Raw genomic sequence first — 21,435 nt, forward strand, 5'->3', positions numbered from 1 at the left:
TTCCTCACGAACAAAAATGAGCAGGGTCTCACACTGTTAGAAACAGGTCATCTCGTCTAATTTTAGAGATGAAGAATCTAAGGCATAGAAATGGTCTAGTACCATGTTGGCAAACCTACAGCAGCATACTGGAGGGAGCTGCTCTTCCCCTCTCTACACACGCCTCTTATCACCTGTCCCTCTGCCCAGCAGCCCAACGGGAGAGCTTCCTCCCCTGTCCGAGTTAAGGCGGGGAGCTCATGTGCAGTGTGACGATTGCAGTTTGGGCCCTTGATCTCTAAAAGGTTTGCCATCACTGGTCTAGTATGAGCCCAGTTAGATTCATACAGAGTGCAATTCATTTTAATGATAGTAGCTAGGTTTTTGTGGGAAATGTATTTTTTTTTTAAGAAATGGTTTATCTTAGTTTTCAGTTCTTTAACAGGCAAATTTTAAGATTTCTAAGATAAGTCACCTGAGTTTGGGGGGAAATAAATTAAGTTTGGATTAGTTTGGGGGTGTGTAAGTGGAAGAGGGGCAGGGAGATTAATGATCTGTAAAGCAGTACCTGCAAAGTACTGAACAAATCCTTTTTTGGGGAAGTCTTCCCTGAATCCTGATCTAAAGGGAATTTTTTTCTGGGGCAGTTTAATTATTCCCTAAATTTTAAGGGATTGAATTCAGTCTTGAATATTTATAAAATTTCTCAAAAAATTTTCAACAAAACTACTTAAAAACTGGGAGTTATGTAGGGCAGGCTACATTTTGTAGATATGATGAAACTGAGACCCAAAGAGACTTGAGTGATGACTGTTTTCATACAAAAGTAGCACAGGTGACTTGCCTGTTTTCATTCATAGGTGAAACTATCAGGTAGTTGAGTTTTAAAAAAATGTACAAGAAGATAATTCCAATGCCCTATCTGGGGGAAAAAGGCTAACTTTTCCAACTTCTTCCTTTTCTTCTCTGTAATAAAGATGTTAATGAAATTACCCAAAAAGTGCAGCAGAAATTCTTTCCTTCAGAGATATACTTTATCAACACATCCCCGTCCCCATTTAAAAAAACTAGGCAATTGGAATTGTGCAGTGTTTTAGCTGAGACACTGGAATACCGTGGGTGCTCAAATACTCATACCCCTTCCTTAACATAAATCTCAGGCTAAATGTTCCTTTTTACCACTCAACTTAAACATATTCTCTAAAAGCAGGACAGGCCTATTTGATTTTAACCAAATTTCTTTTAATCTGCCTGGCAAGGATGTGCTGTTACATAGGTTGGAAAAATGAGAACCAATACATTTTTCCCCCTATGCAAAGGAACAGATTTTTTAAATGGGCAATGAGTGAATGTTGTTTTACTGCATCCACAGAGGTATTGGTTTGGGGGAATCTGTGAAAATAGTTATTAAAACGAAAAAGTGTAATCCATCCCGACATAACCTTCATTTGTACAGCAGTTTGACAATTTTCAGATCCCAAAGGACTTCACTCTAATATTTATAGACTCTTATGGTCCTCACAACAACCCTGTGAGGTAGGCAGATTAGGTTTATTCTCCCCCTTTTATATATGACGAAACCGAAGTTTCAAGCACTGATTTTCTCATGGGTCAATATTTATCTGTAGCAGTGCTATTAAAGAACTAGCTATACATAATATTCCATTTAATTAAATCTTTATTCAGTGAAATGATGTATAAAAACTTACAAATCTGAGAACTCAACTATACATGAAGATGATGGGATATTCAGTTTTAAACTTATACACAGAGCAGAACTAGTAGATGTTATTCCTCTCTCCCTCTCCCTCCCCACTTCTGTTCCTACTTTGTCCCTTGAGCCCTTCCTGTTATCGGCCTAAGGGAACAATGGATGTTTTTACAATTTTCAAGCCAATGAGAATTTCAGGCATAAAATAAAAGCAAACAAAGAAACAAACCAAAAAAAAACCCCCAAAACACAACTTGATAATGAACAACAAAGCCAAATGCTTGTCCCAAAAGGCAGGTACCGCCTTTCACCCATCTTTTTGTATTCCATTTTGATGTTTAAATCTGATATCAACAAAATCTTGACTGTGGAGTAATTGCATGTAGTTATCATATTCTATTTATATCTTCTTCCAAAAAGGTGAGTTTTGCAGAACACAAAATTTCTTTTTTCCCCCTTTGCATTTCTAGTGCTATGAAGGAGTGTTCCTTAATGGTACAAATGAATTGAGCATGGGTAACTGCCGGAACAGCACTGGAACTAGATGTGACAGCATGACATTTTCTCTACTTTCATGTCATTTGCTGTTCAGAAATATAATAAAATTCTGGGATAGTACTTTTAATATGATTTTTAAAAACATATAACTAATTTATTTTTAAAAAGTACTCATAGATTTTTATCTCAAATCAAGTTTTTTTGGCTCAACTTGGAAAGAGTTAGATACAATTAGATAAGGCGTGTGCATTTATTTACCTGTTTATATCAAACATACATACAAGTCTCTCTCAGAAACACACATACTCACAAGCTTTCCACATTTTATCCAATATTTTAAAAAAAGAAAAGATTGCCATCACATTATTATTATTTTCTCTTTCAATTTTGTTGTTTTTGAAGGAGATGCTATAAATAATGATTTTCTTGAATGGACATAATCTCAATGATGCAACCTGAAATAAGACACCTTGAGGAAAATGAAGTACTATTAAAAATGTCTTGGGTTTGAAGTTTTCCCACACCGCTTAGATTTTAAATAGTACACAGCTGTCTCGGTAGGTTTGCAACTGTTATTTTCAAAAAGGAAGCCTTACTACTCAGGGAAAGTCATAATTGTACAATTTTAGCTTACCAAATTGAATTTTTATGTACCCTTCATTAGATCCAAGTATTCTTTTAAAATAATCTAACACTTCTCAAAATCTATTTCTTGAATTTGTAAGCACTACTAACCATTATCTGTCCAATTTTTCTTTGTATTAAAATCGACGAATTCCAGGTTCTAATGCACAAAGCCTTTTTCGGAGGGAGCGAGGGTTGGGAAAGTGAATGTGCGGAAAAGGAGAAAGGGGAGAGGAACTGTTTCTATCATGCCTCGGTGAACTTTATTTGTAGTTTTGGTTTGGGAAGGGAAAGGATAGTCTGTAAAAAATGAAAAAGGTGAAGTAACACATTCAGTCTAATAACACTGTTTCTTGTTCTTTTTTGATGGAAGCTAACACTGAGTGATCAGGCTCTGTCACTTCGGAGTCCCCGCTGCCCAGGAGGATAGATCTCCCCTCATCCAGGGCAAAAACATCAGAGTTTTGGTTTTGGCAGGAATGCTTAACCACCTCGTTAGGTGTTGAGAATGTTTTGTCACACAAATTGCACTTGTAGGGCTTGTTGGTGTGCACTAACATGTTGTCCATCTGGCTGCCTTCCTCGAAGGTGCACAGTTCCAGAGTCTGCTTGTCCACCATGGTGTAAGTGTCTATGCTCTGGTTCAGGCACACGTGCCTGGCGGCCTGGTTGGCTCTGCAGAAGCTTTTGTCACAAGTGCTGCATTTGAAAGGCTTGCCCGTGTGGATGTACATGTGCTCCCTCCAGTGACTTTTCTGAATAAATTTGCGCCCACATATCGTGCATTCGTATTTCCGCCGTTTGACTTCCCTCTCCTGGTCCGCCTGCTCCAAGTTGTCAATGTCCGCAATGTCCGAGGGCGGCGGCGTCTCCGACTGCTGCTGCCCGTCGATGATGGGAGAATCGGAAATGTGCTGGAGCTCGCTGTCGCTGATCATGCCCGCCTCGGGCACCTCCATGGCGTCTTTTCCCAGGTCCACGGCGTTGCTGCACAGGGACAGGGAAACGCCGCCTTCTCCAGGCTGGTTCGAGGTGAAGGGCACCCCCGTGTGAATCTGGAGGTGCTCCCGCAAGCTGTTCCGCAGAGTGAAGCGCCGCCCGCACAGGTGGCAGGCATAGTACTTGGGAAAGCTTCCGTTCCTTTTCATGATGCTTGGCTTGACGTGGGCTATGGTGAGGGATGCAGGCTGCTCATCCGAAGAAGATGCTTCCATGTTCGTTTCCTCCCCTGGTGGAGGGGGAGGGACAGGGGTGGAAACAAGTTCTGGGGACAGAGAAGACTGTAGTGGGTCCGAGGGGGTCATATTTGTCCGACTGACTTGCGCCAGATTTGAATTTAACTGAGAAAGTTGTGATCCCTCAGCTATCTGCTCTTGGCTTATTCTGGAAGTCTGTGTTCTTGGTTCCCGCCCAAGTTTGTCCGTTGCCGAGGTAATCTTGTTGGCTTGCCTCACTTGGTGATCTGCAATTTGGATCCCATATAATGAAGAGGCTAATGGAAAAACTTGGTCCGGATGGGAAAAGGCTCCTTGGCTGGCAAGGCTGGCCTCCTGAATGAGTGGGTATGCATGAAGAAACTTTATCCCTTGTTCTAGTCGGACCGGGTCAATTAGCTGAGGCGCCATCTTCCCAGTATACATCAAATGCAAAAGATAGCTGAAAATATCAGGCTGTATGTCAGTTGGTTTCAAACGGACACACTCACTGAAAGAGAAAAGCAAAAAATATTTCATTGGATGAGAGGTGAGATAAACGCGGGGTGGACGAGAAATCTTAGCGCAGCTTGAAACGATCAAAGGTTAAGCTAATTCGACTTCAGCTTTAATATTTGGAAGCTGCGCTAAGCCTTTTGGGCCACCCCGTGTAATGGTTTATTTTTGTAATATGTTCATACTTTTCAAAGCACATCTATATGCACTAACTAGAATTCTGTGCCTCACAATATCATGAAGTGGGTAGACTAGGAATTGCAGTCACTTGAGAGACATTGAGTTAAAGATCAAAATAATATAGTGGAAAGGATATTAGACTGCAAGTTGGGAAATTTGAGTCTTGGTCCCACTTCTGTCACTAATTAACCCAGTGGTTCCCAAACTCTTTGGGCCTACCGCCCCCTTTCCAGAAAAAATATTACTTAGCCCCCTGGAAATTAATTTTTTTAATTTTAATAGCAATGAATAGGAAAGATAAATGCACCTGTGGGCACGACTGCCTCCCTGGATCGCTGTAGCACCCACCAGGGGGCGGTAGCACCCATTTTGGGAATCACTGAACTAACCTATGTAACTCTAATTAAGTTGCCATCCCTTTGGGGTTTAAATCTCTTTGACAAAGTTGTACCACCAGAGTAGACAGCAGCAGCCAGGACCAGGACAGCTGCCTTTCAGGATGGGGTCAACTGTTGTGTGGAAAATGATTAGATTTGTTTTGCTTGATACCAGAGGACAGAACTAAGACCAAAATGTGAATGTTCTTGAGAGGCTGATTTAGAGTTGGGAAAAGGAAAAAAAACACAACCCTCCAGATAATTAAAACCAACCAAGAATAAAATGGGATGCCTACTGGGGTAGTGTACAGGTTGGATGACCACTTGTTGGTGATGGCAGGATCACAAACTTAGAGCTAGAAAGGTATCAGAGATAAGTAGTTTTTATTCAAATATACATGGGATTAGGGGGCTTCTTGTCATTTCTCTTTAACCTTTTTTTGATAGTTGGTCTAGATTCTACTACATATCAGAAACATATTGAGCAAATAACAGTACTTAGATGGTCTTAAGAACCCACAGCTTTGCTAGTTTTAGTTTTCATATGAATTTAAAAGGGAAATATAAATAAATGTTTAAACAGCCAAAGCTATCACATACATATGTGTATACATATGTATCAACAGAAACATCTCTCATTGGATCTAGCACATCTTATACATAAAACATTTATTTTTCTTGGATACCTGTAGTTGGAGCTTTGCAAGTCTTAAAGTACTACATAAATATTACCCATTATTAATTTCTATGCACTTTGTAATAAACTTTTCTTTAATAAACCTATATTACAAAGTACGTGTAATATGTCAGAGGTCATCTAGTTTTAACACCTTTTTTTACAAACGAGAATAATGACAATAATGACATGGTTAAGTAATTTGTCCAAGGTCACATGGCAGTTAATTGGAAGCCAGAGCCCAAGATCCCAAAAATCCAGTATTCTTTCCACAATATTATTCACAAATATTTTTGCTGATGTAATCCATTAACTTATTTAAAAATATTATTAATGTTCAAAGGTACTAACATACGTGCTTATAATCTAAGTTTAATATTTGGCCAGAAGATAAACCCACATATGAGTTTGTGATATAGTAAAATTTATCGACATTTTCTTGAAATATCATATAATAAGAGCTAATCTGACAATAAAAATATTAATACTTTTCTACTACTTTTTCCTAAAGAGGACACAGATTAACCATAATGAAATGAGATCTTTCTCTATTGATATTTTCTCACCTTAAAAATGGGAATAAACTAAGTGCTCCTCCCTTTCAGTGACTTATACAGGCTGATACATTTTAGAGCTGGAAGGAACCTTGGAGCTCCTGAATCTATCTGCTTATGGTCACAAAGCCAGAGTAGATGAAGTGGATTTGAGCCTAGATTTTCATGACTCTAAGGTTAGCTCTTTATCTTTGTCATGCTGCCCTCTACATTCCTAGAGAGATGTATAGAATAAAGTATTTTAAATGCACTAGAGGAGCTTACTGCCTTAAACAGAATGCTGCTATGGTTTCTTACATACTGTGAAGGCTATTTTTTTTATCATATAAATTATCAACTTCAAATTTATATCATTTTATGTTCCTCTCAAAGTTGGGAAAACAGAGAAGTAAGAAACCAAGTCTGTGCTTAATCTCTCTACTGTAACATAGTTTCATCCTCCATCCCATTCATTCCCAGTGTGCCAAGTTACCGTAACTACCTGCTGCACCACAGGCCAGATTCTGGGGATGTGTGGTATAACTAATTTTAGCTTACTGTCTCATGAATCCCTTGGCTGAAATGAAAACCAATGCAATTTGAAGTGACTGATATAAATGGAAACTATTGTGCACATTTTCAAAGTAATTTTTGCTTTCACCAGTTCTTCACTTAGCCATCAAAAATGAATGATTTTAAAGAATGTTAAAAATATAAATTGCTGAATACTAGATTTTGTCAGAGGGATGTGCTTAATACACATGGTTTCTTTTTCTTGTCCCAAAATAAGGGTAGTAACTCAACGGGCAAGTTAACTTTAACATTTACACTGGACCAGAGACATCTAGTGGTAAAATTAAGACATAAAATAAGGCTGCCAGGTAATTTGAAGCAAGCGCTATTTTCAATTTCAGTGTTTTTTACAAATGGTCAGCTACATTTAGTGGATTTCTTCTATTTTTCTGGGTGAACTAGTTGTTTTTCTTTCTTTTAAAGCAGCTTTTCATTTCTGTCACTCTTGATTATCACTGATTTCTAATTCAATTGGGTAAAAGTAGGAAAGGCATTTGTTACAATTCAGATATGTGTTCAAATTAAGCTTTCTGGCTAACTCTGATATAATCTACGACTCTTAAAATAAACATTTTGTATTATTGATATCAATATTTAGTAAATATTTATGTAGTACTCTATATTTTAAATGCCTTACTAGCAATCAATCTTTAGATATTCCTTAGACTTGTCACTAATTAGAATCTGCTTTTACAATATTATTAAAAATTCAAAATAAAAATCCATATTCTTTACAGTACCATCTTAATTTAGTGCATTAATTCTTGTAAATATTGTGGGATAATATTTATACTTATGTAATATTTATAAAATCTATGAAACATACAGATAACAGAATAAGCATTTTTAATGTTTCAGGTTAAAAAATACCATCCTAAGAGCTATTCTATCATTCATTAATTCATGAAGTGCCAACTATATGCAAGGTAATATTTTTAGAAATCTTGGTGATGAAAAGATAAAGAAATCACTGCTAATTTCATGAGGCCTAGGTCTAACAGGGAACAAAAAGTATTCATGAATAAGTATAATACAAGGCTGAACGTGATCAAGTGCAATAAGAATGGTATAAAGTATTTTAGGAATTTCATGTAAGGAGAAGCTAATTTTTCACTGAAGTGGCCAAAAAAAAAAGCCTCTATATAAAAGACATGCTATATTTAAGATGGACTTGGTAGGGCATGTAGAATTTTGCCATGAGAAGTGTATGTATACTATGGATGTCAGAGATTGTGGTAATAGCAAGAACAAAACCAGAGATGAGAACATGAACAAATGTTCAAAGGTCAGGGAGTAGTGAATAGCATCTATGTAGAAAAGCAGCACGATCAGGTAGATGGAGTCAAATCATGGAAGGCTCTGAATGCTAGGCTATAGGAGTATAGAGGAATCTGATCAAATCAGTGCTTTTAGAAAATTAATTTGGTAGGAATATTTAGGAAGGTTTGGAAAAGATCACACAAGTACCAAGAAAACTGAACAGGAAGTTATTTTATGACATAAGGTTAATTTATGACATAAGAATCTGAACTATGGTGGTATTATTAGAAATGGAAAGAATGGGATAAATGTCTTTCTGGTCATTCTAACTATATTTGACATGAGATGGTAGAATGCTAGGGAGAAGAAACTGTCAGAAAGTATTCATATGCTTTGAGCTTGGATAACTAACAGAATAGAAAAATGCACCAAAATATAGAAATTAAAAAGAGAAGCCAACATTTAGAGAATTCAAATAGCAAGTTCATTTTTAGATATACTAAGCCTTGTTATTTGCTAGCTATATTGAAGAATTATTTTAAGGTGGACCTAAGGCATCTGAGATGCAGTGATTTGGTGATAGTGGGATATCCAAATGGAAATGTGTGACAATTGAAGCTATAGGATTAAGGTTCTAAAGACAGAAAAGAACTGGAAAAAGAATTTGAGTAATTAACACAATAACTTTAATTATCAGGTGTGATTATTATAACCACAGAGGAAGTAAGATTAACAAGGAAGAAAAAGGCAGAGAAGAATGAAGAAGCTTAAGAGCATAATCCTTAAGGAAGAAAAGCCAGCAAAGAAGACAGAGGGAGAATAGCTGGACCATGGTGGTGCAACATCACAAAAGGAAAGTGAGGAGGGAGTTTCAAGATGTAGGGTTTTATTAACAACGTCACTCATTTTCGGAGGTTAAAGTCTAAAAAGAAAAAATCTGACAAGGATTCCATGACACCCACCCTGGTGACAACCTTCAAAGAAGCTGCTTCAACAGAGTGGTCAGGGCAGAAACTAGATTGTAAAGAAAGGGTGGAGAGTAAAGAAATGGTGGCAGAGGAGAAGATAACTCTTTATACAAATATGACAACAAAAGGAAAGAGAAGATAGCAGGACAAAGGGGTAGAAATGTCAAGGAAAACTTTTAGATCAGATGACACCTGAACATGACTTTTTAATAGGAGCCAGCAGATGGAGATTAAAGACAAGGGAAGAGAGAGAAGCTCGAGGAAGGTCCCAGAAAAGCCTTAGTCAATAAATTAAGAAATATCATTTCTATGGTCTGAAAACTTATCCAGACTTGCTTTTCTCTCCCTTCTCCTGTTTACCCCCTAATCAGTTGAAGGTGAAAGGATTTTTTTTGGGGGGTGGGGGTAAGCCTTTACCTTCTGTCTTGGAATTGAGGCAGGAGGGTGGTAAGAGCTAGGTAATTAGGGTTAAGTGACTTGTGACAGGATCACACAGGGAAGTATCTGTGGCCACATATAAACCCAAATTCTGACTCCAGGCCTGGCACAATATCTTTTGTGCTACTTAGCTGCCCTGTCCACCTGTCCTTCCTTCCTTCCTTCCTTCCTTCCTTCCTTCCTTCCTTCCTTCCTTCCTTTCTAAAACTCTTATCTTCCATCTTAGAATGAATACTGTGTAAGGTTAAGCAATGGGGGTTAAGTGACTTGGATTACACAGCTAGGAAATGTTTGAGGTCACATTTGAACCCAGGACCTCCCATCTCTAGGCCTGACTTTCAATCCACTGAGCTTCCTCCTAAAAGATCTTTTTAAAGGAAATAGATTAAAGGTGGAAATGAAAATGGAAACATAGAATAACACTGGTTAAGATCCTTGCTCACTCCATATCCTGAAGGATTGTGATATTGATCTTTGGGAGGATACTCTTGAGGGAAGTCGTTAAGCAAGAAATTGAGCATTGATTATTGTTATGGAATGATAACCCCAAATTGTATTTTACCATACAATTATTGTCTTTTTCTTCGTGAACTATGGCAGTTTGAACTGGAAATGTTTGGGTATAGAATGTTAAATTGAATAAAATTGTTTCTGGCAGACTTTTGCCTAAAATGCAGAATATGATAAATTAATAGATTTCTTTGAATAGCAGGAGCCCAGTTTGAAATAAAACAGCATGAAACTGTAATGGAATCTGTCAACATTTTTAAGAACTAATAAACATAAAAAGTTTGGATTCACAGAAAGAGCTCCAGAAGTACTCTGCAAACTAAGGACAGGAAAAGAGAAGGTATATAATAAAAGCTACCCAGAACTAGAGAATTGGCACAATAGTAACTGAAGACAGTCAAGATGACGAAGCAGACTAAAATAACAGGTGCATTAAAATGGTTGACTAGAAGATCCCGGTTGAATTAGAGACACAAATGAAGCAGGGATGTCATGAACTAGAAAGAGTAGTAGATTTTAGGTTATAGTCACATTATTTTCAACCATTGTATTTACCTGGTCTGATGGACAAACAACATCTTAAAGTAATTGGAGAATGAAGCAAGGACTGATTTGTGTGCCTTGAAGTAAACATCACCGATAGCAACCGTGCAGTCACACAGGAAACCAAACTCTCGCTGAGCGTTTAACTGTTGCAGCAGAATAAGTCCATGGTTGGCCAAATCCATTTTTTAAAATCTGTAAAGCAAATGATTTTCCTTAAGAAAGGTAGTTTCCCAATTGGTGTGTACCTTCAGAATTAGGAATCATTTTTGCATTTACAACAGTAACAATATTTTGAATGCATGCTTTTCATCTTACACATTTTATACACAAATACTGTAACATCTCAACATTTGAACAGGTACAACTGACTTTAAGGGTACATATGGAAATATATATGCATTTGAATTAATATTTCTCACCTAGACTGCTGGGACACAAGATGTTCCTAATAAAGCTCTCACTGATAGGTCCATGGCAAAGCAAAGTTTCCTCCCAAAATTCTAGCTCTTGCTTGTTTTCTACTGGTGAACTACTACTACTACTACCACCACTAGGAACATTCTTCATCAAAACTCATCCCTATGAATCTCTATCTTCCACAAATTAGAAACCAAGGGCCAATGAACTCCTAATTTTAATCTAATGATAGTAGATGAGTTGCCATTTTTGCTGGCTTTATTTCCTTCTCTTTTCATTTTAATTTTTTCTAAAGGCTGACTACATACGTATCAGTTATTAATCATTTGGAATGAATGTCCCACTCTTTCTGCTCCAAGTATAACTTGGCAAATTTAGAACCTCACAAATACGACTTACAATGGTTTGTGAGAGAACATTTTAAGTGACTGAAAAAAGAGTCACAGGGCAAGAAGGAAATAGCTATGTTCTCTACCAAGATTTCCTCATCCATCTACATTAGAAACAGGGAAAGTAAAAGGCTGATAGTCTAGGGAAGCAAACAAGCTTAAGGCAGAGAGAGGCAAAGGGAAATGAGGGATGACTAGGAAGGCTTGGCTAGGCAGCATATGCCCTTGGTCACAATTTAGGGAGCACTCCATTAACCTTTGCTCAATAATTAGGTAAAATTTGCCTTCAACAGATATACTCTGCAGATTCACAGAGTACTTTATGTTTCTAGTCCAAGTCCTACTCTTACCAGTAAAAGGATCAAACTGGAAGAAGAGGTCTTGAAAGTTGTAGTATATTTTTAACCTTTAAGAACTACAGAACATATAAAAGCTATACTTTCAAAAAAAATTTGAAAGTTTGATTACTTCAATTTCTTTTATGATTAGTTCAATAAATTTGGAATAATACTTAAACTTTTAAAATGTGATTTTCTCTATGACACTGTCAGACTAGTGGATTAATAGAGGAGGTCCTCTTGCTTGGGATACTTGTGTGAACTGATCTTTCTCTATTAGACTTTTTATTGTGGAGTCACATCAAAATTGTCATGCATATTTAAAACCTGTCTCTTTGGATGATCTCAATGCCAAGATTATAAATGCAATCCTTTCAATCATTGAGCAGCTGCTGATGAAAATTTTTACAAAGTCTGAAAATTGACTAAGTGGTGGTAATGTTGGATTTTTTTTTTTTTTTAGCCTTACCTTCTGCCTTAGAACCACTATTATGTATTGGTTCTAAGACAGAAAAGTACTAAGGGCTAGGCAATGGAGATTAAGTGACTTGCCTAGGGTCACACAGCTAGGAAGTGTCTAAGGTCAGATTTGAACCTAGGAATTTCCATCTCTAGACCTGGCTCTCAGTCTATTGAGCTACCAGCTTCCCCTGGTTATATTGAATTTTCATAAGAAATTTCATAAGTAAGGAAATTTAAAAAATTTAAATAATTAACTGCTCAAAATTTTTTGTAGAGTTATAGCATTTATACTTCTGTAGTTATTAAAGCTTAAACCTGCATTAAGTTGGTGTCATCTGTACTACACATATGACAATTATCAATTACTCCTGATATTATCTCATGTACAAATAACTTTAGCTCCTACTCTATTATCACAAACTGGTCCATTTCCACTGAAGGTGTTAGGAAATAAAATTTGTTTTAATTTGTTGGTGGATCAATTTAAATATAGTATATGAAAAAGTTTTTAGGTTCTATGTTTTAACAATTGTGCTTCTCTTATCTTGATGTCACAAAATGCACGACTTTGAGTCTTATCTTTTGCCCTATCTCAAAGTGGACTAAGGCAAACATCTGTAGTAGAAAAATCAGACTACAATAGTATAGTCATGGATATAATTATTACTTTTCTTTAAAAGGGCCAAACAGGTATTTTAGGTTTTCTCTTAGGGAAAAACCTAAGAGACTAGGAAATGAAACGGGAAGATATTGACAGGTGGAAAGGTGAGAAAGCAAATAATAGAAATAGAAAAGCCAAATGAGAGGAGGAAATGAAAAACAAAAAGGGAACAGGACTAAATTCCCATGAGCAACAGCATGGAAAATGGGAATGAATAATTGATATCTTACAGAGAAAAATCTTAGTCATTACATGACTTGTTCAATATAAAAAAATAAAATATCATGTAGTCAGAACTTTTTTGCTATGGTACAACCAAATGGGGGCACTCTGTTATTCCAATGTTCAGGAATTAGGGTTTACCTACAGTTGTAGGAAAGTAGTATATATAGTAGCTAGCTGCCACATCCTTATTTTCTCTCCTGTGACTTCCCTTGATATTCATTGTAACTAGATTTCTTTTACATATTTTTTATTTTTGAAGGAGAAACAAAGGTCCTGGTGACTATCCTGGTTTATCCTGATATCTATTGACAACTAAAGAATGAACCTTAAAGGATGAACTTTTTTTTTAACATGCAAGGGATGATAGAAAGATCATTGAAGACAATGGAACTCAGATTAAATGCACTGATAAATAGCTGACTAGATGACTGATACTGGAACACATTAGCCTTTTCTTGATGAAGAGGTGATGGACCACAGGTGTGACTGTTTCCGTCACCATGCTGTGTTAGATAGTTTTGTTTAGCTGTTGGATTTCTGTTGTTATTATAAAAGGGGGTTTTATGGAGAGGAGGAGTTATCATTGTGAATAATAAAATACTTCATAAATAATTAATTTTTAAAAACCCTTACTTTCCATTTTAGAATCAATATGAAGAATGATAAGGGCTAGGCAAAGGGAGTTATGTATCCAGAGTCATACAGCTAGAGCAGGGGTCAGCAACGTATGGCTCTCAAGCTATATCTGGCTCCACCTCCCCACTGGCCTCAGAGGGGCCTTCAGCCCCCGCCCCATATTCCAGTGCCTTCCGCCTCCATCCTCCTCCTTCTGCAGGCGTTTATGGCTCTCACAGCCAAAAAGGTTGCCGACCATTGATAGAGCATGTCTGAGGACATATCTGAACCCAGGCCTACCTCTCAATCCATTGAGCCACCTAGCTGCCCTCTGATTAATTTTTAAAAATATCAATAAAGTGGGATTCAAGATACCTAGATTGTATCATTATCCTGAACTAGTTATTTTAGCCTTGAGCAAATCTTTTTTTTGTGTCTCATTTTCTTCATCTATAAAATGAAAAAGAACATTTTGAAAACATTTACCGTGCACCTATTATGTGCAAGGCATTGTATAGACAATGGGGATGCAAAGATGAAAAAAGGAACATTTCCTTACCATCAAGTTTATAATTAAGCAGAGTAATGAGACATACACAAAAAAAATTTAGAAAATGATTAGCTGCCTTTAATCTCAGGTCACTGATCTTTTAAAGGAAATAGGCTTACTTATTATTAATAATAGCTAAGGTTTCTAAAGAGCTTTACAGTTTTTTTAAGTGCTTTACATACATGCTCTGCCATTTCTAGCAGGAATTAGAAGGCTTCGTGAATGTAGTAGTAGTCCCTGAGAAGGATCTTGAAATAAAAGGATGTCATTAGATGGGGAGATAGGGAAGATGGAGGCAGTCCTTCCAGATTTAAGGGATGTAAAGGCAGGCAGGACAAAACTGGGGAAGCACATAATCCAATATGATTACTAGAGAGTGCATGAAAGGGAGAACTATATAGTAAAGCTAGGCAGGTAGATTGGTAAAACATTTTGAACAGTTTTGAATGGCAAGCTAAGGAAACTATATTTTTTTATTCCCAGGTTGATGGGTATAATGACCAAGACCCTACAGTATTAGAACTCGCATCTACTAATTCTAGTCCCAATGTTCTGGTCAGTGTTTTAAGTTTTTGAATAGTTTTTGAACCTGATCACATTAGGAAAATTAGTTCATCAGTGAAGTGAAGATGAATTAGAGAGTTAAGAAACTGGGGGCAGCGAGACCAGAAGAGAAGTGAGAAGGGCCCCGACTAGAATGGTAGCAGCAAGGATAGGAAAGAGAACAGTCAGATGGAAGAGAAATTTCAGAGGTTCAACTAATAGGACTTGAAAACAAATGGGAGGTAGGAGGTGAGGAAAATTAGAAAAGTTAAGGATGAATCTGATTTCACTTTTTAATGGCTAGGATAATGATGTGGTGCCATAAATAGAAATAATTAAATTAGGAAGAACAAATAAATTAGGAAGAATTCAGCTTCAGATATCAGGCTTTAGTTATTAGTAGTACAACTTGTGGTTTGAAATGAGAAACAAGAATTCAGAGCCACTGAGTTAGCTGGGGTTGGAGAAGAGATTTGGGTATAATTTGTATGGTCTGACAACAGAGAAGACCGAAGAGATTAAGAACAGTCTTGGGGGATGACCATAATTGGGGGTGAGAGGATAATGAGGAAAGTAGTTAAATAGACTAAGAGGACTGGTTTCAAAGGTAGGAAGAAAATTAGGAGAAAGCAGTATTAAGGAAATCAAGGGAGGAAAGAGGCTCAATTAAGAAGAATGTGGTGAAAATGGTGTTAAATATTGCAGAGAGGTCAAGGAGGTTGACATGCTTTTTAGGAAGTAACTGCTAAACTTGGAGGGAGCACAATTGCTCCTGAGGATAGGAACAAAGGCCAATCTACAGTGAATTTGAGAGTGAATGAGGTCATAAAAAATGTAAGTAACAGACTTTATTTAACTTAATAGACTTTAAGGTCCCTTCTTTGCTTTAACATTCTATGATCATTCTAAAGCAATTTCCTTTTTTTCTAGGCTAACCTGTAAAGTCCAAATCATAGAATCTCAATTTTTTAAGGGACCCTAAGAGTCCAACCATGACCTGAACAAGAATTTGGTTTGCAACATATCCAAAAATTGGTCATCCAGCTTTTGCTTGAAGACCTGTGGTAATTTCTGTGGTAGCAAAAACTTGGAAACAAAGGGGGTGCTGATCAATAGGCATCATGATACAGTGGAAAGAGTACTGACTTTGAAGTCTGTAGCCCTGAGTTCAAATCCTGATTCTGATGAATACTACCTATGTCACTTAGAGCAAGTCACTAAATCTCTCTGAGAAAAATTTAAGCGAATCAGTGCAGACTGAAGTAAGCAGAATGAGGACAATAGACCAGTGCCCTCCGAAGAGGAAAGCAGAAGATGGCCATTGAAATGGATGGAAACGGATTGGAACCATTTTCCTTGAAAATACCCAGTCTTCAGTTATTATTGTCTAACACTTTCACACTTTGTCCTCTATCTACCTCTGTACAAGTTCTCACTTGTTGTCTTGGGTAGCCATAATCTGAGATTCAGGCACTTATATCATTTGCACAAGGGCTGTTGGTTGGTAAGATCCCCAACCCTCATCTTATTCTCTCCATCCCCTTCAGGCTGGCTCTAGGTTGTAGGCTAGTGAGTAAGAGTGTAGCCCTTTTGTTTTCAGTGGGACAGTCAGCAGGCATGGATTGGGTTCTGAACTGAATGACAGAACTCTTCCCCAAACCTACACCTCTTCCAAACTTCTCTATTTCTATTAAGTAGATAACACTATCCTTCAAGTCATCAAGGTTTACAAACTTGGCATCATTTTTAATTCCTCACTTTCATTCTCCCATACATCTCCTTCTCATCCCCCCCATCCTCCCTTTCCTGATCTTCCTCACCCTCTCCCTCCTTCTCACTTCCCTCCCCCCCCCCCCAACCCACAACTCTAAGACAGAAGAGCAAGGGCTAGGCAATGGAGGCTGTGACGTGCCCAGAGTCACACAGTTAGGAAGTGTCTGAGGTCCTCCTGACTCCAGGCCTGGCCCTCTATCCACTATGCTGGCTAGATGCCCATCTCTCATATATCTCTAAAACATTTCCTGCTTCTGTTCCCTTCCACTACTTAAAAGGCCACTGCTTTACTTCAGACCCTTATGATTATTTTAGGCCTACCCACACTATTTTAATAGCCTCTCAATTGGTCTCTGTGTCTCAAGTCTTCAATCCATCCTCCACAGAGCTATCAAAGTGATTTTTGCCTACAGCACAGACCTGACCATGTCACTCTCCTATTCAATGAATTCTAGTGGCTCTCTATTACTATTAGGATCAAATCTCAATTCCTCTATTTAGCCTTCAAAACTCTTTACAACCTGATTCCAATGTACTTTTCCAGACATAAAAACATCACTCTCCTTTTTGTAGTCTATGGTCCAGCCAAACTGGCCTTCATATTGTGTTTCACAAATGGAATTCTGTCTCCTATCTATAAAAATATGAATTCCAAATTAATGAAAGGCACAGCAAAAGTAAGATGTATTTGGGGAAAAAAAGATATGAGGCAATGCAGAGTTCAATATTTAAGTATTGGAAACAATGCTAATATTTTGCCATAAAGTGTTTGTTTGGCAAATGCTACCTAAGGAAACCAAAAAAGCCTTCCAAAATCTTTACCTCCAAAAGGATGAAGCATTGACATTTTCTTCATGCAGAGGTCATCTTAATATTTCCTAGCAAAATGCTTAAATGTTGTATGCAACTTAGATATATCAAACATTTTTCTCTTACAAAGAAGCAAGTGTCCCAAATTTGCTAATCTTTTAGTAATATGCTACACACATATATGTGTATATATACACATATGTGTATATATACACATATGTGTATATACACACACACACATTTAAAATTGAATTATTTCAATTATATGCAGTAATAATTCCCCACAACTGTTTTCTGACTTGGGCTCTTTCCCTCCCAGAAGTGGTAAATAGTCTGAAAAAGACATATATATATATAAAAATAAAGACAATGGGGTGGGGGGGAGACTGTACACTAATACACTGTGAGTGGAACTAAGAATTGATCCAACCATTTTGGAGAGCAATTTGGACTTATGACCAGAGTTATAAAACTTTATATATTCTTAGGTACCCTGGGAATACCCAAGGAGATCAGGGGAAAGGAAAACAATCTATATGTTCCAAAATATTTATAACGGTTCTCTGTGTTGTGGCAAAGAGCTAAAAATTGAGGGGAAGTATACATCAGCTGGGGAATGGTTGAATGAACTGTGGTGTATGGTTGTGATGGAATACTACTGCACCATAGGAAAGGGTGAGCAGGCTAATTAAAAAATTTGGAAAGACCTACATAAAATAATGAAGAATGAAATTAGTAGAATCAAGAGAATATTATATAGAGCTACAGAATATTTGAAGAATAACTTGTGGATGTCCACCTCCAGAGAAAGAAACATTTAAGACATAATTTATGTATACATATTTTTTTGGTCTGGTGATATCTTCTATGTTGTGTGGAGGGGTTGGAGGGGCTGAGTAAAAATAAAATAAAATAAAAATAAATAAAATTACAAATGTAAAAATTGTACATAGTCTAGACTTTCAAGATAAGGTGAACCTTAAAAAATTTTACTAATATATTGTTTTTAACACATTTATTTCCCCAAATTTCCCTCCTACCTCTACTACCTGGAGAATTATCCTTTATAACAAAAAATAAAAAAAAATATAAAAAAAGATTTGAGTAAAATTAACCAATACATTAAATCCAACAGTGTATGAAGTGTTCTATACCCACAGTCCACCACCTTTCTAGAGAAAGGAGGGAGGTACATTCCAATATCTTTGGGCCCAAGTTGGTCATTATAATTACAGTGCACTGCCTTTATTATGCTGTTATTGCTCTTTCTATTTACATTGTTATAATCATCATGTACACTTTTATGATTCTGGTTACTTCACTTTGTGTCAGAATGTATGTGTTCCTATTTCTCCTTGTCTTCTTCATAGTGTCTTCTTATAGCACAGTAATATTCCATCACATTCATATACCATACAACCTCTCTAGCCATTCCACAAATCAATGGGCATTTGTGTTTTTGCTACTATTGATATTTTAATGAATACTTAACTTTCCTTCTCAATCTTTGTCCTTGTTGAGGTATATGGTAATGATGAGATCTCTGAATCAAAGGGTATAGTCATTTTAGTCGTCTTACTATAATTCCAAATTGCTTTCCAGTTTTCTTGTTGATCTTTCCATCAGTATTGTCATTGTTTATATTGCTTTCCTGGTTCTGCTTACTTCACTTTTCATCACTTCATATATAAACCTAGATTCTAGTCCTCTCTTCTGACACTTGCTGTCTGAGTATGGGCAAGTCATTTACCATCTGAGAGCTGTAGAGAACTTTATAAGGACTATAAGTCATAGGTGGATTTTTATCTGCAAAATGTCTTGATGATGGTGTTTGATAATCCCAGTCAAAGAAATGACGAATATGTAATTTATATAAATGTTAGCAGATCATTTGACAGACTTTAATGCTTATTCTTGTAGAAGAGACATTGAGATGCACACCACACAAAAGAAATTAGGTGGCTCCAGACCTGGTTGAATAGCCAGACCCAAAGAGTGAATTCTTACCTATCTATGTGGAAGGCCCCTAAGAAGAGATCGCTAAAGAGACATATGACAATCACAATATCCAGCAAAGCTTTCTACATTATTTTGGTTGATCCTGTCCAAAGAATAGCAGGTGCTATTATTATGCCCCTTTTCCAGATGAGGAAACTGAGACTATGACAGGTTAAGTGTTTTGCCCAGATTCACACAGGTAAGTGAGGAAGGATTTGAACTTAGGTTTCCCTGAGAAGTCCAATGTTCTATCCATTTTGCTACTCCGCAATCTGCCTTCTTTGCTAGACTTTGTGTGGAATAGTTCCTATATTGGTAGAACTTTTATAGAATTGGTTAGTTTAGCTGAACTTTCTTTTAGAAAAATTTTTAAGGGATGATTCACTGGGAGGAGGTAGGAAAGGGATACATTAGAAAATTAGATGATATAAAACCAAAAAAAGTATCAATAAAGTTTTATTAGCAAATATATTCTAAAGATAAAGGTGCTAGATTTAAAAGCTATCTACTTTTTGCACTGTATCACATCATACCATTGTGCTACTTCTATTCATATGAATAACTGAGGATTGACTACAGCATTAAATTATTTCTACTCTTATTAATCTAGCACTTTTTATTCTAAATGTAATAGGCTTGATTCTTCACCAAGTTACTCATTTGTTGTACGTGTGACTGAATTAAGTTACAATCTATCTATATAAACTGGTTTTAAATGTAAAAACAAGGGACCAAATTGCTCAGGATCTCATTTTGGAAGTTCCAAAAAATAGAAAATCCCTCAAATTTTGCATTTGAAGGGTGCTCTAAACTTGAGTTTAAATCTATTATATGTTTGATTCTTTTTAAGATTTCATAAATTAAAAGGGACTCTCATGGGAAATATACAGGATTCCAGCTAGCCTTCCTCCTACCCACAACGGTCTAAATGTAAAATTAATCATTTCAAGTAGATTGGGCATTCTTCAATAAAACCACAGATTAAGAGATGTAAGAGATGCCATCATCTAATCTTCCCTCTTCCCCTCATTTTTATAGATGAAGAAACAGAGGCTAAATGATTTGCCAAGGGGAACACCTCAGGTGACTGAGGTAAGATTTCAACCCAAGTTTTTCTTGACCCCCAAAAGTCCACTGCTTTTATCTACCATGCTGCCTCAGAACTTCAAAGTGATCTGTAATTTCATTAGTGTGACCACTCCTTCCACAACAAATTCTAGTCCTTTCAAGAGTATGGGCTGCGTTGTTGTGGCCAGACTTCTAGTGATGAATTTCTATGACCTGGGCAAGATTAGTTCTTACATGACACGATGGGTTACCTACTGGACACATATCTTAGGCTTTTCCACGCTGGTAAAACTATCTAGAAGCTTGTGTTTCTACTGGCATAACCTTTGAGAATTTAGGATTAGATTACTCAATGGGATGAAATATTGCTCTGCCAACTTGCAAATCAGTAACAGTTGAATACTTATGTGAATAGAAATGGCAATTTTAAAATAAAAAATCTGAAAATTCAAACCTTACTTAAATTTGGTAATAGTTTTATAGACTTTCCTTAAGATTTTCATCTTTTTATTTCTGTGTTTTAAGGATGGCTCTGTGTGAAGATGGGGTGGGATATACTGGAAAAGGTAGGTGATTAAAAAAAAAGATACGAGTTAAAAAATCAACTCTCTCTTACCCACACTAATGAAGAGAAACAATGTTGTAGTCAATGTCTGACTTTGTAAAAGAATACATTATCCTCTTTTGGTAGCTGATTAGTCTCAATCATATTAAAAATTATTTTTAGACAACATCCGCTAACATTTTTAAACTACGGAAAATACATTGACACTACTTAACTGACACAATGGGAAGACGATAAGAGCCCAGAAAGCACCCTGGTTCACAAACATCTGAGATTTGCCAAATAGAGAGAGGGCTTTTAAAGGGAGCAGTAGACTAACCTATAAACTTGCTTATAAAATCTAATGAAGGGTGATGGATGATTATAATAATATTGCTGTATCATCTCAACACAAAAAAGCAGTGGAGACTAAAACTAGATTAAAGAAAGCTTGACAATC

The 21,435-nt window shown here is 36.8% G+C and overlaps 1 protein-coding gene across 1 annotated transcript; it reads right to left on the reverse strand.

Moving 5' to 3' along the window:
- Nucleotides 1–1,561: 1,561 nt before the first annotated feature.
- On the reverse strand, nucleotides 1,562–10,764 carry ZBTB2 (zinc finger and BTB domain containing 2). The gene is made up of 2 exons (XM_044674745.1): nucleotides 10,592–10,764; nucleotides 1,562–4,516 (listed from the first exon to the last, which is right to left on the reverse strand). The coding sequence occupies exons 1-2, from the start codon at nucleotides 10,762–10,764 to the stop codon at nucleotides 3,145–3,147; spliced, it is 1,545 nt and encodes a 514-aa protein (XP_044530680.1). The 3' UTR covers nucleotides 1,562–3,144.
- Between the last annotated feature and the right edge of the window lie 10,671 nt (nucleotides 10,765–21,435).

The sequence above is a fragment of the Gracilinanus agilis genome, chromosome 4, assembly GCF_016433145.1.
Source record: "Gracilinanus agilis isolate LMUSP501 chromosome 4, AgileGrace, whole genome shotgun sequence".
Taxonomy (NCBI): domain Eukaryota; kingdom Metazoa; phylum Chordata; class Mammalia; order Didelphimorphia; family Didelphidae; genus Gracilinanus; species Gracilinanus agilis.

Bases quoted from the DNA above. Each gene is read 5' to 3' on its own strand.
- ZBTB2 (XM_044674745.1), bottom strand. From the start codon at position 10,764: ATGGATTTGGCCAACCATGGACTTATTCTGCTGCAACAGTTAAACGCT. The intron at 4,517-10,591 runs GTAAATACAATG...TTTCTCTTTCAG, and splicing joins TTGTTTGTCCATCAGACCAG to TGAGTGTGTCCGTTTGAAAC.